Consider the following 19,359-nt stretch of genomic DNA (forward strand, 5'->3'; position numbering starts at 1 on the left):
AGCCACACCTTGTTGTTTGGCAGTCTGCTGCCCCGAGTAGAGGACTGTCCACCCCTCATGGTGGCAGGAGCCAGAGCCGGTCCACCGGACCTCCTGAATGCCACATAGATCCAGGCGGTACCGGTCCAGCTCCCGACAGAGGAGTGGCAGCCTCTCCTCCGCAGTGAGCGTTCGAACATTCCACGTGGCCACCCGTAGTGGCTTTTCGTTGTTTCTGGAGGAGCCCCGAGGGTAGATATTCAATCTCCTGGCTCCGCCAATTGGGGTTTGGCCAGGAGACGTCATAGACGCCTGGCCCCCCGGGTCCTCCGGCACAAGCTTATTAGTTATATATTTCAGTTTAACTCGTGGTTTAGTGGTAATTAATTGAAGGTGGAGGGGTTACCAGCCCCTCGCACCTGTCCAGAGCCCCCGTTTAGCCCCTGTGGTGGACACATATGCCATGAGGGGAGGAGCCAATCAAAATTGGATCTCCCCCCACAGCACTGTCCACGACAGAGTTGCCCGTCCGGCACCGCGAGGAGGTAGGGGGTTGTTTTGCCGGACTACACACACACACAGTGACACACACACACAGTGACACACACACACAGTGACACACACACACAGTGACACACAAAGATCAAACAAAGATCCCCCATATAGCCTTAACAGACTGTAGGGGCAAGTGCTGTTAGCGAGCACCTATGAAGGCCGGAACGGTACAAGAGGGGGTGGGTGGCCAGCACCACGCCCGACCGCCTTTGTCTCCCTAGTGGCAATGTTTACACACCGCACCAGGTACTCATTTGAGGCTGAGTCGACCTAAGGGAGGCCCGGGACCGGTTCAGATAATCGTCACTGGTGTTGGCCGTGAGCGGGAATCGAACCCGTGTCGCCGGGTTCATAGCGCAGCGCGCTAACCGCTACACTATCGCTCCCCACAGTGACACACACACACAGTGACACACACACACACAGTGACACACAGTGACACACACACAGTGACACACACAGTGACACACACACAGTGACACACACAGTGACACACACACAGTGACACACACACACAGTGACACACACACACAGTGACACACACACAGTGACACACACACAGTGACACACACACAGTGATACACACACACAGTGATACACACACACAGTGACACACACACACAGTGACACACACACAGTGACACACACAGTGACACACACACAGTGACACACACACACACAGTGACACACACACACAGTGACACACACAGTGACACACACACAGTGACACACACACACACAGTGACACACACACACAGTGACACACACACAGTGACACACACAGTGACACACACAGTGACACACACACACACAGTGACACACACACAGTGACACACACACACAGTGACACACACACAGTGACACACACACACACAGTGACACACACACAGTGACACACACACACAGTGACACACACACAGTGACACACACACACAGTGACACACACACACACAGTGACACACACACACAGTGACACACACAGTGACACACACACAGTGACACACACACACACACAGTGACACACACACAGTGACACACACACAGTGACACACACAGTGACACACACAGTGACACACACACACACAGTGACACACACACAGTGACACACACACACAGTGACACACACACAGTGACACACACACACACAGTGACACACACACAGTGACACACACACACAGTGACACACACACAGTGACACACACACAGTGACACACACAGTGACACACACACACACACAGTGACACACACACAGTGACACACACACAGTGACACACACACAGTGACACACACACAGTGACACACACACACAGTGACACACACACAGTGACACACACACAGTGACACAGACAGTGACACACACACAGTGACACACACACACAGTGACACACACACAGTGACACACACACAGTGACACACACACACAGTGACACACACACACACAGTGACACACACACAGTGACACACACACACAGTGACACACACACAGTGACACACACACACAGTGACACACACACACACAGTGACACACACACACAGTGACACACACAGTGACACACACACAGTGACACACACACACACACAGTGACACACACACAGTGACACACACACAGTGACACACACAGTGACACACACAGTGACACACACACACACAGTGACACACACACACAGTGACACACACACAGTGACACACACACACACAGTGACACACACACAGTGACACACACACACAGTGACACACACACAGTGACACACACACAGTGACACACACAGTGACACACACACACACACAGTGACACACACACAGTGACACACACACACAGTGACACACACACAGTGACACACACACACAGTGACACACACACAGTGACACACACACAGTGACACACACACACAGTGACACACACACAGTGACACACACACAGTGACACAGACAGTGACACACACACAGTGACACACACACACAGTGACACACACACACACAGTGACACACACACAGTGAATCTATCTCCCAAGTCCCTCTCCTCCCATATTTGATTTAAAACATTTTTTTGACGCACCTCTTGAGTTTACCTTTTTCTCTCTCGCAAACTTAAATTTGTTGCCGCGTTATCAACCTCCATGAACGATCGAGCGAACGAATGTGACGGCGTGCTGCGTGTGCCTGCTTCTTCTTCCTCGGCGTTCCCAGCACCAAGGAGCTCCTCCGTGGGCCGTGAGCGATCGAGGACCCCGCTGCTCTCCGAGGCGTCCGCGCTGCCCTCACGAGGTGCCCGTTTATTTTTTATTGATGCACCGGGCGTTCTTTCCACCCATGGGAACTCGCCACGATGAGCAGCTTGAATTTAGACCCCCGCTTATGGGTGGGGGGGGGGGGGGTAGGTGGGGGGGGTAGGTGGGGGGGTAGGTGGGGGGGTAGGTGGGGGGGTAGGTGGGGGGACAGAGGTAGGTGGGGGGGAGGGGTAGGTGGGGGGGTAGGTGGGGGGGTAGGTGGGGGGACAGGGGTAGGTGGGGGGAAGGGATAGGGGGGAGGGGTAGGTGGGGGGGTAGGTGGGGGGGCAGGTGGGGGGACAGGGGTAGGTGGGGGGGATGGGTAGGTGGGGGGGAGGGGTAGGTGGGGGAGAGGGGTAGGTGGGGGAGAGGGGTAGGTGGGGGGGGAGGGGTAGGTGGGGGAGAGGGGTAGGTGGGGGGGGAGGGGTAGGTGGGGGGGAGGGGTAGGTGGGGGAGAGGGGTAGGTGGGGGAGAGGGGTAGGTGGGGGGGGAGGGGTAGGTGGGGGGACAGGGGTAGGTGGGGGGGAGAGGTAGGTAGGGGGGAGGGGTAGGTGGGGGGGGAGGGGTAGGTGGGGGAGAGGGGTAGGTGGGGGGGGAGGGGTAGGTGGGGGAGAGGGGTAGGTGGGGGAGAGGGGTAGGTGGGGGGGAGGGGTAGGTGGGGGGGAGGGGTAGGTGGGGGGGAGGGGTAGGTGGGGGGGAGGGGTAGGTGGGGGACAGGGGTAGGTGGGGGGGAGGGGTAGGTGGTGGGGGGAGGGGTAGGTGGGGGGACAGGGGTAGGTGGGGGGGAGGGGTAGGTGGTGGGGGGAGCGCTGAACGGTTGCCGTGAGGGGCTAAGAGGCTCCACCGTTATCTTGGAGATCTGCCTGCAAACCGGGTGACGATGCCCCCCCCTTTGTCCGGCAACTTCGATCCACCGAATCCGGGCCACCTCGAGAGCGTTCGGTAGCCAGGCGCCGCCTCGTCCCTGTGATTGTCTTGTGGCCTCGTGTCCGTGCGGGACGCGCCCTACCAGCCCAGCTTCTTAGGGGCCCGCCTGAGAACCACGCTTAATTTTCCGTCGTCTGTTGTCAGGGGCGGCGGGGGGGGGGGGGTTGCTTTATCCCTCCTGTTAAGTTTTCACGTTTAAGGGGTTCTACTTTGACCGGGATTGTGATGCAAAGGGCAGTGTGTGGGGCTCATAATAATTCACAGTGAAGGTTTTTTGTTGCGTGAGATCACGTTTATTTATAAATGTGTCGTAACCCTCCACCACCCGACACGGCCAATCAGCAAAAAAAAAAGTGTCACGTTGACAAAAGACAAAAATAGTTCACGACTTTAGCCCCTCACTGGTGTGTTGAAGAGTGAATCCACAACATTTACAGTTTGAGTTGTACGACGTTTCGCTGGTAAATACATCCAGCATCATCATCGGGCAATTCGCCAGAATGGTGAAGCCCTCTCCACTTGCTCCCGGTCTTAAATAGAGCAGCAGCAGGGTGACGTCATCATTTAACTCATTTCAGGTGCAGTGATCTGAGGCGGAGTATTGTAATTATATAATCGATTGGCAATCAGTCAATGGTTATGTTTAGTACTGAGTTGTAGATTGGTAATTAGTTGTAATGCGTGTACAGGAGACTCTCGATTATCCGCGTGCGGCTTCGCCAACCAGTTCTCCTGCTGTATCTCTTCCACGTGGTGACGGTCGCTTGTGTTGCGATCGAAACGTCCTGATCTATTATATTTTATTTTATTGCCCGCGTGACTTTACTGAAAGAACAAAAGAGTACTTATCCGATTGGCGGATTTACCGTGGCACCTGGGATTTTGAGACGTATGAATAACTCGTGGATTTCCCCTTTCATCCCAAATTAATGATCTAAAGAAACAGCTGTTACATTTTTCTTGGACTTTACCGAAAGAACCAAGAATATGAATCCCTGCAGTCACGAAAGCTTTAAACCAAAAGTTATTACATTGTGTTATTCTGGGAAATGTTTATTTACAGGTCGCACACGCGATGCTTAAACCGAACATATACGCTGCTTCGGTTAATCCGAAATCAACGTGATCGCCTCTACAGTACAGTAGTTGCCATATTGTTTTACAACAGCGAGGCGGAGTTTGATGTGACGTCGATTCGCTGTGGCTCTGCTGCCATCCGCTCAGTGGGCCGAGTCTTCTGCTGCTGCTGCTGGGCAAAAGCCTTGAAGGTTTTATATCATCACTGAGCACGTGCACCATCGATCGGTCGGTAGTTCCTTAAGGAGTTCGAAATCGAATGAAGTCAGTTGCGCTTAATGTCGAGTTATTCATCTGATCGTTTATGTTGTGAGTTTTATTTTTTTACGAGACTGTGCACCGACAGAGAAACTTAAGACGTCATTTATAGCAATATTTGGTGTTTCGTTTGGCAAAGAGATCCGCGGAAAATGTTTTTGGGTTAACCGCGATTTTGAATTATCCGCGGCTGTCCCCCCCCCCCACTCGTCATTAGCATGGATAATAGAGAAGTAGACTGCTGACCATGTCAAGCCAAACGCTTTACCCGTATTCTCGTGCGGGGAAATTGAGTTTTTGAGTCCGTTTCAATGCGAGGGACAAAATAATGTTTATTTGTTTGTGTTTATCCCTTGTGATGGGTCTTTGGAGGGTGAACGTTGATATTTATTTGGGCACGGGGTGACCAATAAGGTCTGAAATGGTCTGTAATAAGGTGGCCACTGATAAGGGGTTGACAGGTTTGCTACTATATTCTTGGTTCTTTCGGTAAAGTCACCGCGTAGAAGGGAAACAATAAAATAATAAAAATATAAAACAATAAAATACTCACGACGTTTCGGCTGCAACACAAGAAGCAATCAGCATCAGGTGTGAAAACCACAGCAAGAAAATTTGAAAAAAGTGGCGATTTTTTTTAATGTTAGCACCACGGAGAGCGATTTGTCAGTTGTTCAGATGGACGATGGAGGGCCACTGAGAGGTCGTGACACACACACTTAGTGTCTTCATTACACACACACTTAGTGTCTTCATTACACACACATAGTGTCTTCATTACACACACACACTTAGTGTCTTCATTACACACACATAGTGTCTTCATTACACACACATAGTGTCTTCATTACACACACCCACTTAGTGTCTTCATTACACACACACACTTAGTGTCTTCATTACACACACACACTTAGTGTCTTCATTACACACACACACACACTTAGTGTCTTCATTACACACACACACTTAGTGTCTTCATTACACACACACACTTAGTGTCTTCATTACACACACACACTTAGTGTCTTCATTAAACACACACACACACACTTAGTGTCTTCATTACACACACACACTTAGTGTCTTCATTACACACACATAGTGTCTTCATTACACACACACACACCCACTTAGTGTCTTCATTACACACACACACTTAGTGTCTTCATTACACACACACACACACCCACTTAGTGTCTTCATTACACACACACACTTAGTGTCTTCATTACACACACATAGTGTCTTCATTACACACACACTTAGTGTCTTCATTACACACACACACACACTTAGTGTCTTCATTACACACACATAGTGTCTTCATTACACACACACACTTAGTGTCTTCATTACACACACACACACTTAGTGTCTTCATTACACACACACACACTTAGTGTCTTCATTACACACACACTTAGTGTCTTCATTACACACACACACTTAGTGTCTTCATTACACACACACACACACTTAGTGTCTTCATTACACACACACACTTAGTGTCTTCATTACACACACACACACTTAGTGTCTTCATTACACACACACACAGTGTCTTCATTACACACACACACACACTTAGTGTCTTCATTACACACACACACTTAGTGTCTTCATTACACACACACACATAGTGTCTTCATTACACACACACTTAGTGTCTTCATTACACACACACTTAGTGTCTTCATTACACACACACACTTAGTGTCTTCATTAAACACACACACTTAGTGTCTTCATTACACACACACACTTAGTGTCTTCATTACACACACACACTTAGTGTCTTCATTACACACACACACTTAGTGTCTTCATTAAACACACACACACACACTTAGTGTCTTCATTACACACACACACTTAGTGTCTTCATTACACACACACACTTAGTGTCTTCATTACACACACACTTAGTGTCTTCATTACACACACACACTTAGTGTCTTCATTACACACACACTTAGTGTCTTCATTACACACACACACTTAGTGTCTTCATTACACACACACACTTAGTGTCTTCATTACACACACACACACACACGTAGTGTCTTCATTACACACACACCCACTTAGTGTCTTCATTACACACACACACTTAGTGTCTTCATTACACACACACTTAGTGTCTTCATTACACACACACTTAGTGTCTTCATTACACACACACACACTTAGTGTCTTCATTACACACACACTTAGTGTCTTCATTACACACACACACTTAGTGTCTTCATTACACACACACTTAGTGTCTTCATTACACACACACACTTAGTGTCTTCATTACACACACACCCACTTAGTGTCTTCATTACACACACACACTTAGTGTCTTCATTACACACACACACTTAGTGTCTTCATTACACACACACTTAGTGTCTTCATTACACACACACACTTAGTGTCTTCATTACACACACACCCACTTAGTGTCTTCATTACACACACACCCACTTAGTGTCTTCATTACACACACACACAGTGTCTTCATTACACACACACACTTAGTGTCTTCATTACACACACACACTTAGTGTCTTCATTACACACACACACTTAGTGTCTTCATTACACACACACACTTAGTGTCTTCATAACACACACACACTTAGTGTCTTCATTACACACACACACTTAGTGTCTTCATCACACTCTTAATAAATCATAATAAATGTAATAAAAACACTAATGTAGACTGTGGCCTAGTTATTAAGCTTGGTAAGTGTACTGGCAGTCTATAATGTAGACTGTAGCCTGGTTATTAAGCTTGGTAAGTATACTGACAGTCTATAATGTAGACTGTAGCCTGGTTATTAAGCTGAGTGAGTGTATTGACAGTCTATAATGTAGACTGTAGCCTGGTTATTAAGCTTGGTGAGTGTACTGACAGTCTATAATGTAGACTGTAGCCTGGTTATTAAGCTTGGTAAGTGTAGTGACAGTCTATAATGTAGACTGTAGCCTGGTTATTAAGCTGAGTGAGTGTACTGACAGTCTATAATGTAGACTGTAGCCTGGTTATTAAGATTCGTGAGTGTACTGACAGTCTATAATGTAGACTGTAGACTGGTTATTAAGCTTGGTAAGTGTACTGACAGTCTATAATGTAGACTGTAGCCTGGTTATTAAGCTTGGTAAGTGTACTGACAGTCTATAATGTAGACTGTAGCCTGGTTATTAACCTGAGTGAGTGTACTGACAGTCTATAATGTAGACTGTAGACTGGTTATTAAGCTTGGTAAGTGTACTGACAGTCTATAATGTAGACTGTAGCCTGGTTATTAAGCTTGGTAAGTGTACTGACAGTCTATAATGTAGACTGTAGCCTGGTTATTAAGCTTGGTAAGTGTACTGCCAGTCTATAATGTAGACTGTAGCCTGGTTATTAAGCTTGGTAAGTGTAGTGACAGTCTATAATGTAGACTGTAGCCTGGTTATTAAGCTGAGTGAGTGTACTGACAGTCTATAATGTAGACTGTAGCCTGGTTATTAAGATTCGTGAGTGTACTGACAGTCTATAATGTAGACTGTAGACTGGTTATTAAGCTTGGTAAGTGTACTGACAGTCTATAATGTAGACTGTAGCCTGGTTATTAAGCTTGGTAAGTGTACTGCCAGTCTATAATGTAGACTGTAGCCTGGTTATTAAGCTTGGTAAGTGTAGTGACAGTCTATAATGTAGACTGTAGCCTGGTTATTAAGCTGAGTGAGTGTACTGACAGTCTATAATGTAGACTGTAGACTGGTTATTAAGCTTGGTAAGTGTACTGACAGTCTATAATGTAGACTGTAGCCTGGTTATTAAGCTTGGTAAGTGTACTGACAGTCTATAATGTAGACTGTAGCCTGGTTATTAACCTGAGTGAGTGTACTGGCAGTCTATAATGTAGACTGTAGACTGGTTATTAAGCTTGGTAAGTGTACTGACAGTCTATAATGTAGACTGTAGCCTGGTTATTAAGCTTGGTAAGTGTACTGACAGTCTATAATGTAGACTGTAGCCTGCTTATTAAGCTTGGTAAGTGTACTGCCAGTCTATAATGTAGACTGTAGCCTGGTTATTAAGCTTGGTAAGTGTAGTGACAGTCTATAATGTAGACTGTAGCCTGGTTATTAAGCTGAGTGAGTGTACTGACAGTCTATAATGTAGACTGTAGCCTGGTTATTAAGATTCGTGAGTGTACTGACAGTCTATAATGTAGACTGTAGACTGGTTATTAAGCTTGGTAAGTGTACTGACAGTCTATAATGTAGACTGTAGCCTGGTTATTAAGCTTGGTAAGTGTAGTGACAGTCTATAATGTAGACTGTAGCCTGGTTATTAAGCTGAGTGAGTGTACTGACAGTCTATAATGTAGACTGTAGCCTGGTTATTAAGATTCGTGAGTGTACTGACAGTCTATAATGTAGACTGTAGACTGGTTATTAAGCTGAGTGTACTGACAGTCTATAATGTAGACTGTAGACTGGTTATTAAGCTTGGTAAGTGTACTGACAGTCTATAATGTAGACTGTAGCCTGGTTATTAAGCTTGGTAAGTGTACTGACAGTCTATAATGTAGACTGTAGCCGGGTTATTAAGCTTGGTAAGTATACTGACAGTCTATAATGTAGACTGTAGCCTGGTTATTAAGCTTGGTAAGTGTACTGACAGTCTATAATGTAGACTGTAGCCTGGTTATTAAGCTTGGTAAGTGTACTGACAGTCTATAATGTAGACTGTAGCCTGGTTATTAAGCTTGGTAAGTGTACTGACAGTCTATAATGTAGACTGTAGCCTGGTTATTAAGCTTGGTAAGTGTACTGACAGTCTATAATGTAGACTGTAGCCTGGTTATTAAGCTTGGTAAGTGTACTGACAGTCTATAATGTAGACTGTAGCCTGGTTATTAAGCTGGGTGAGTGTACTGACAGTCTATAATGTAGACTGTAGCCTGGTTATTAAGCTTGGTAAGTGTACTGACAGTCTATAATGTAGACTGTGGCCTAGTTATTAAGCTTGGTAAGTATACTGACAGTCTATAATGTAAACTGTAACAATGGTTATTAGTGGTTATTTTTATTCACTTTATTTTTCATTATTATTTTTGTACCTACGTGACTTTACCGAAAGAACCAAAGAATATGGACACAGTTAGGAAAACAAAGAGTAATTCCTGCAGTCACGGAAGCCCCAAATCAAGTATGGACACAATTAAATTTACTATACATTATTTATCACAAGCTTTCTAATAACTGTTGATGTATCTTCAAATCTTTTGCGACTCAATGTTAACCCACTTCCCAACGTGGTATCGACCGCAAACTTGGTATACTTATGTCACACCGACGACAATAACTATATTATATCATTACAAATAGATATTTGTAAACATTATATTTGTTAAATGTTTTGTTTCGGCTGGGGTCTTAATTGTCCACGTTCAACCGACGTTGGCTGTAAATCAGCACGCGGTCCCCTTACTTTGTGGCCAAGCTTTGGGGAAACTTCCTGGAGTTGTGGAGTTTTGCCATCGCTAGCACGGTACATTTTGATTTTTTAAGCGTGTTGTTTTTATATATATGAAAAAAATATATATTTTTAAATATTACTTAATTTTTTCCTAAAATCAGGCACTCAGAGGAGCGCCTCCCTCGGACGCCTTCCATCTCGCAAGGACCCTGGCAAGGACCCACCGCAGCGGGCGTCTTCAAGCGGCAATCTCGCAAAGCAGCAGGCGCGGGCGTCCGCGGAGAAACGGCCCCGGGTGCCCAGGGAGGTTCCCGCCAAAGGTCCCTCGAAGAAAATAATAATTGGCGCGTCCGAAAGCAATCAGGCAGGGGCGTCCGACGTGGTCTCTGCCGAGGACCCCTCGGTGAAGGACCCAGCGGTGGCATGCGAAGAAAATCAGGCACAGGTGTCCGCGGACGGTAGCGAAGTAAAAAATGAAATAAAAAATGAAGAAACCTCCGAAGGATCCTCAAAGGGCTCGGGAGGAGCGTCGACAGTGGATCTCTCGAAGGACCCGACGGAGGTGTCCGGAGAGAATCCGGCACCGGGGTGCGGCGAAGTGGTCTCGAAGGACCCCTTCGTGGACCCCACGCAGTCGTCCGTGGAGGTCGCCAGGAAGTGCCTGACCAAAAACTCTGCGCGGGTGTCCAGGGAGGTTGCGAGAAAGGAGCCCGCGAGGACCCCAATGCGGGCGTCCAGGGAGCTGGCGGGGAGTGCCTGCGCGGGGGTGGGAGAGGGGCTGGGGCGACTCCTGACACCAACCATCGCCTCCATGGGCAAGACTCATCGAGCTGCCTCGCCCGGTAGCAACAACAACAACAACCACCATGACAACAACAATCACCATGACAACAACCACAACAACATCCACCATAACAACCACAACAACCACAACAACATCCACCATGACAACAACCACAACAACAACATCCACCACGACAATAACAACCACCACCACAACCACCACAACAACCACCACAACAACCACAACAACCACCACAACAACCACCACAACAACCACTACAACAACCACAACAACAACCACCACAACAACCACCACAACCACCACCACAACCACAACAACCACCACAACAACAACCACCACAACCACCACAACAACAACCACCACAACAACCACAACAACAACCACAACCACCACCACAACCACCACAACAACCACCACAACCACCACAACAACCACCACAACAACCACCACAACAACAACCACAACAACCACCACAACAACCACCACAACAACAACCACAACAACAACCACCACAACCACCACAACAACCACCACAACCACCACAACAACCACCACAACAACCACCACAACTACCAGAACCACCACAACAACTACCACCACAACAACAACATCCACCACAACAACCACCACCACAACAACAACCACCACCACAACCACCACAACAACCACCACAACAACAACCACCACCACAACAACCACCACAACAACCACAACAACAACAACCACCATAACAACCACCACAACCACAACAACAACCACCACCACAACCAACCACCACAACCAACCACCACAACCACCACAACAACAACCACCACAACAACCACAACCACCACAACCACAACAACCACCACCACAACAACCACAACCACCACAACAACCACCACCACAACCACCACAACAACCACCACCACAACCACCACAACAACCACCACAACCACCACAAAAACCACCACAACAACCACCACAACAACAACCACAACAACCACCACAACAACCACCACAACAACAACCACAACAACAACCACCACAACCACCACAACCACCACAACAACCACCACAACCACCACAACAACCACCACAACTACCAGAACCACCACAACAACTACCACCACAACAACAACATCCACCACAACAACCACCACCTCAACCACCACCACAACAACAACCACCACCACAACCACCACAACAACCACCACAACAACAACCACCACCACAACAACCACCACAACAACCACAACAACAACAACCACCATAACAACCACCACAACCACAACAACAACCACCACCACAACCAACCACCACAACCAACCACCACAACCAACCACCACAACCACCACAACAACAACCACCACAACAACCACAACCACCACAACCACAACAACCACCACCACAACAACCACAACCACCACAACAACCACCACCACAACCACCACAACAACCACCACCACAACCACCACAACCACAACAACAACCACCACAACAACAACCACCACAACCACCACCACAACCACAACAACCACCACAACAACAACCACCACAACCACCACCACAACCACCACAACAACCACCACAACCACCACAACAACCACCACAACAACAACCATCACAACAACCACAACCACCACAACCACAACAACCACCACCACAACAACCACAACCACCACAACAACCACCACAACCACCACAACAACCACCACAATAACCACCACAACTACCACAACCACCACAACAACTACCACCACAACAACAACATCCACCACAACAACCACCACCACAACCACCACAACAACAACCACCACCACAACCACCACAACAACCACCACAACCACAACAACAACCACCACCACAACCACCACCACAACCAACCACCACAACAACAACCACCACAACAACCACAACCACCACAACCACAACAACCACCACCACAACCACCACCACAACAACCACAACCACCACAACCACAACAACCACCACCACAACCACCACAACAACCACCACCACAACCACCACCACAACAACCACCACAACAACCACAACCACCACAACCACAACAACCACCACCACAACAACCACAACCACCACAACCACAACAACCACCACCACAACCACCACCACAACCAACCACCACAACAACAACCACCACAACAACCACAACCACCACAACCACAACAACCACCACCACAACCACCACCACAACAACCACAACCACCACAACAACCACCACCACAACCACAACAACCACCACAACAACCACAACCACCACAACCACAACAACCACCACCACAACAACCACAACCACAACCACCACCACAACCACCACCACAACCACCACCACAACCACCACCACGACATCGCCACTTTGACTAAGGCGTGGTGCTGGCCACCCACCCCCTCGTGTGCTGTGCTTCTCGCTGACACCACTCGCCCCAACAGTCTGTTAAAGCTATGGGGCCGTCCATAAATGACGTCACGCACCTAGAGGTGGGGGAGGGGGTGACAGACATTTGTGACGATGTGTGACGAGGGGGGGAGGGGGGTTGTTTGAGAAATGTGACGTCACATCAAAATGCGCAACTTTAAATAAATATAGACAACACGTTCTACTTAATTAAATAGACTTTGTTAATAAATGTTTTCTCCTACAACATCAGAGTGCAGCGCCACATTAAATACGCACTACAATGACAACAATAGTTTACAGCCATTTGAAGCATGTTTTATATATTTTTTTGGGGGGGGCAGAGCTTTGTGACGTCATATTTGAGGGGGGTTTGACTTTTTGTGACGTCATATTTGAGGGGGGTGGGTCTGACTTTTTGTGACGTCATATTTGAGGGGGCGGGTTTGACTTTTTGTGACGTCATATTTGATGGGGGGTCTGACTTTTTGTGACGTCATGTTTGAGGGGGGGTCTGACTTTTTGTGACGTCATATTTGAGGGGGGGGTCTGACTTTTTGTGACGTCATATTTGAGGGGGGGTCTGACTTTTTGTGACGTCATATTTGAGGGGGGGTCTGACTTTTTGTGACGTCATATTTGAGGGGGGTCTGACTTTTTGTGACGTCATATTTGAGGGGGGGAGTGACTTTTTGTGACGTCATATTTGAGGGGGGTCTGACTTTTTGTGACGTCATATTTGAGGGGGGTCTGACTTTTTGTGACGTCATATTTGAGGGGGGTCTGACTTTTTATGACGTCATATTTGAGGGGGGGTCTGACTTTTTGTTACGTCATATTTGAGGGGGGGGGGTCTGACTTTTCGTGACGTCATATTTGAGGGGGGTCTGACTTTTTGTGACGTCATATTTGAGGGGGGGGGTCTGACTTTTCGTGACGTCATATTTGAGGGGGGGTCTGACTTTTCGTGACGTCATATTTGAGGGGGGTCTGACTTTTTGTGACGTCATGTGACGGGGGGGGTAAAAAAATCGTCCATAATCGCGTGACGTCATTTGTGTATGGCCCCTTCCACGGCAGGGGAATCTTAGCCTTCGACTGCAACTTGGAACATTGACGGCAGACATCGCTGGTGCAGCAACAATTACAACCCAAGACAACAACAACAACAACAACTATGTACAGCAACAACCTTGACTTCTGCTGCACAAACTTACAGCAACAACAGCAGCAGTAGCAGCAGCAGCAGTGATCGTGTCGGTGATGATGAGTGGTGACGATGATGATGATGATATAGTAATAGGTTTTTACCCTTTTAACTGGCACAAAAACTGACACCTTTATTCAAGGCATCATGTTTGCAATAGCCACAACACAAGCAGTGGAAATGCAAACAAAAAAAGAGAACTCTGATAATGATATTGGCACTGTCCTTGAATTTGATTGGCCCACACCCGAGACAGCTTTTCTTAGAGCCCTTAAGTCTCCACTGGTGTTGGACCAGAAGATGCCAAAAGGCGTACAACTTTTAGTGCCCGTTAAAAGGGTAAAACCTATTCCTATATCTTGTTACTGGCAAAGGAGGTCTCAGTGATGATGATAATGACTGACTAACAATGTCACGTGTCTCCCCCCCCCCCCCCCGTGTCTCCCCCCCCCCCCCGTGTCTCCCCCCCCCCCCCGTGTCTCCCCCCCCCCGTGTATCCCCCCACCCGTGTCCCCTCCCCCCCCCGTGTCCCCCCCCCCCGTGTCTCCCCCCCCCCCCGTGTCTCCCAGTCTGTCCCCGTTCCCCCGTTCCACCACCCCACTCCCCGTTTCTCCGCAGCCGGAGCCTGGACCGGGCCCCCGGTCGCCGTGGCAACTCCCCCGGTCGCCGTGGCAACTCCCCCGCTCGCCACGGCAACCCCGTGCTTCTGATTCAAGCGGTGGCGTCGCCCACGGCAACGGTCGCGGCCCAGGTCTCCAAGGCTCTGTACAGCCCGCCGAGCAGCAACAGCCAAAACAACAGCAACAACAGCAGCCGAGACCGTAGCAACAGCCAGAGTAGCAAGAGCTGCAAAAGTAACAGCTGCACAACAACCACCGCCATCACCGTTGGCAACGGAGCCACCGACAACAGCGCTACAGCCACCCCCACGACAGCCAACACCCCGAGCAGCAACGCTGAGAAGAACAGTCGGACGGCAACCGCAAGCAGGGACGGTGCCGATGGCAACGGCCCTACAACTACCACCGCTAGCGACAGCCAAACTACTGGCAAGGACAGTCAGACGACAACAACAACCGCAGCTACCACCAGCAGCAGCAGCAGCAATAAAATGACAGACGGCAACAGTCAGATGGCAACAACAACCACGGCTACCACCAGCAACAACAGTCCCACTTCAATCACCAGCACCGCCAGCAGCAGCAACAACAACAACCAAGTTCCAAACGACAGCCAGACAACAGCCGCATCAGCCACAACTTCCACGACTGGCAATAACCAAACCGGCAAGAGGAACAGTCGCACAACACCCTCTGTCACCACGGCTACCGCCACCACCACCACCACCACGACAGCCACCACCAGGAGCGACAACCGAGCCCCTGTCAAGAACAGTCACACGAGAGCCAACACCACCACCACAACCACAGCAACTCGTAGCAACAGTCGACAGCAACAGCCCAAAAAGACGCCTGGCAATGGCGAGGCCAACAGGCAGCCCGGTAGCCAAGGGAACAGTCAGACCAGCAGAGGCCGTAGCAACACCCGTGACGACGACAACAGTAGTCAGACAGCTGACAACAGACAAACAAAGGGGCGGGCTAAGGGCGGCAGCGTTGCCCGTAGCAACAGTCGGACTGTCAGGCGGGCTGACGGCAAAGCCGACAGGCAGGCTGACGGTCAGTCTGACTTACAGGCAGACAGCCAGAGTAGTCACCCAACTGACTCACAGGCAGACAGCCAGAGTAGTCACCCAACTGACTCACAGGCAGACAGTCAGAGTAGTCACCCAACTGACTTACAGGCAGACAGCCAGGGTAGTCACCCAACTGACTTACAGGCAGACAGCCAGAGTAGTCACCCAACTGACTCACAGGCAGACAGCCAGAGTAGTCACCCAGCTGACTCACAGGCAGACAGCCAGAGTAGTCACCCAACTGACTTACAGGCAGACAGCCAGAGTAGTCACCCAGCTGACTTACAGGCAGACAGCCAGAGTAGTCACCCAACTGACTTACAGGCAGACAGTCAGAGTAGTCACCCAACTGACTCACAGGCAGACAGTCAGGCTAGTCACCCTACTGACTTACAGGCAGACAGCCAGACTAGTCACCCAACTAACTTACAGGCAGACAGCCAGAGTAGTCACCCAGCTGACTCACAGGCAGACAGTCAGAGTAGTCACCCAACTGACTTACAGGCAGACAGCCAGAGTAGTCACCCTACTGACTTACAGGCAGACAGCCAGAGTAGTCACCCAACTGACTTACGGGCAGACAGCCAGAGTAGTCACCCAACTGACTTACAGGCAGACAGCCAAAGTAGTCACCCAGCTGACTTACAGGCAGACAGCCAGAGTAGTCACCCTACTGACTTACAGGCAGACAGCCAGAGTAGTCACCCTACTGACTTACAGACAGACAGCCAGAGTAGTCACCCAGCTGACTCACAGGCAGACAGCCAGAGTAGTCACCCAACTGACTTACAGGCAGACAGCCAGAGTAGTCACCCAACTGACTCACAGGCAGACAGTCAGAGTAGTCATCCGACTGACTTACAGGCAGACAGCCAGAGTAGTCACCCAGCTGACTTACAGGCAGACAGCCAGAGTAGTCACCCAGCTGACTTACAGGCAGACAGCCAGAGTAGTCACCCGACTGACTTACAGGCAGACAGCCAGAGTAGTCACCCAACTGACTTACAGGCAGACAGCCAGAGTAGTCACCCAACTGACTTACAGGCAGACAGCCAGAGTAGTCACCTGACTGACTTACAGGCAGACAGCCGGAGTAGTCACCCAACTGACTCACAGGCAGACAGCCAGAGTAGTCACCCAGCTGACAGGCCGACTAACAATCATTGCGACGCACAGGCAGGCTGCGAGGCCTACAGCCCAAACGGCGACAGCCAAAGCAACAGTCAGACAAAGAGTGAAACTGGGGAGAGCCAAAGCGACATCCGAGACAACAGCCGGATGGACAGCCGCACTCACGGCCAGCCCGATAGTCGACATGGCGACGGTTGTAGCAGCAGCAGCAATAGCAGCCAGACCGTCGGCCAGACAGGTGGCCAAAATCAGAACAGTCTGACCAACAGCAGCCTCATCGACAGCCAAAGCAGCAGCAGCAGCGGTGAGGCTTACAGCCAGGGCAACAGTAGCCACGGCAACAGCAGCCACGGCAACAGTAGCCATGGCAACAGTAGCCACGGCAACAGCAGCCACGGCAACAGTAGCCACGACAACAGTAGCCACGGCAACAGCAGCCACGGCAACAGTAGCCACGGCAACAGCAGCCGCGGCAACAGCAGCCGCGGCAACAGCAGCCGCGGCAACAGCAGCCGCGGCAACAGCAGCCGCGGCAACAGCAGCCGCGGCAACAGCAGCCGCGGCAACAGCAGCCACGGCAACAGCAGCCACGGCAACAGCAGCCACGGCAACAGTAGCCACGGCAACAGCAGCCACGGCAACAGTAGCCATGGCAACAGCAGCCACGGCAACAGTAACCACAGCAACACCAATAACAACAACCACGTGAGCAGCCACAGCGGCGACAGTCAGACTGACAGCTGTGATGGCAACAGCACGTCCATAGCCATCAGCCCTAGCAACAGCCCTAGAAACTGGCCTAGCAACTGCCCTAGCAACTGCCCTAGCAACAGCCCTAGCAACAGCCCTAGCAACAGCCCTAGCAACTGCCCGAGCGACAAGGGTCAGAACAACACTCCGAGCGTTTTGCAGGCTGACATGGAAACAGGCGGAGGGTTTGTGGGTGAGAATGGAGAGGTGGTTGCCATGGAGGTGGCGAAGCTGGCTGCTCTGGAGATGGAGTCAGCGGTCGCCTTGGAGACGACGAAGAATTCGGTTGCCGCGGAGATGGACAAGACGGTTGCCGCGGAGATGGACAAGACGGTTGCCGTGGAGATGGACAAGACAGTTGCCATGGAGATGGACAAGATGGTTGCCGTGGAGATGGACAAGACGGTTGCCGCGGAGATGGACAAGACGGTTGCCATGGAGATGGACAAGACGGTTGCCGCGGAGATGGACAAGACGGTTGCCGTGGAGACGGGGAGGGCGGCCATCTTGAAAGCAGCACAAAGAGATGAGCAGGAGAGGAGAGAGAGGAAGCAGGTAGCGGGACACGGAGACACGGGGACAACACGGGGACAACACGGAGACAACACGGGGACAACACAGACACGGGGACAACACGGAGACACGGGGACAACACGGGGACAACACGGGGACAACACGGAGACGACACAGGGACAACAAGGAGACACGGGGACGACACGGAGACACGGGGACAACACGGGGACAACACGGGGACAACACGGGGACAACACGGAGACACGGGGACAACACGGGGACAACACGGAGACAACACGGGGACAACACAGACACGGGGACA

General features: G+C 49.9%; 1 protein-coding gene across 2 annotated transcripts in view; it reads left to right on the top strand.

The window, feature by feature from the left end:
- LOC116956550 (uncharacterized) overlaps nucleotides 1-19,359 on the top strand; it is a 49,300-nt gene that overhangs the window by 19,937 nt on the left and 10,004 nt on the right. The window contains exons 6-8 of one of the 2 annotated variants that reach the window (XM_032978243.2): nucleotides 2,723-2,800; nucleotides 10,699-11,379; nucleotides 15,517-19,079. In XM_032978243.2, coding sequence (XP_032834134.1) covers nucleotides 2,723-2,800; nucleotides 10,699-11,379; nucleotides 15,517-19,079 — 4,322 coding nt within the window. Of the gene's footprint in view, nucleotides 1-2,722; nucleotides 2,801-10,698; nucleotides 11,380-15,516; nucleotides 19,080-19,359 lie in introns of those variants that run through there. The other variant, XM_032978244.1, reaches the window with a different exon arrangement.

This window comes from Petromyzon marinus, chromosome 66 (genome assembly GCF_048934315.1).
Source record: "Petromyzon marinus isolate PM22_M1 ecotype Great Lakes invasive population chromosome 66, UKy_Petmar_22M1.pri1.0, whole genome shotgun sequence".
NCBI classification, from domain to species: domain Eukaryota; kingdom Metazoa; phylum Chordata; class Hyperoartia; order Petromyzontiformes; family Petromyzontidae; genus Petromyzon; species Petromyzon marinus.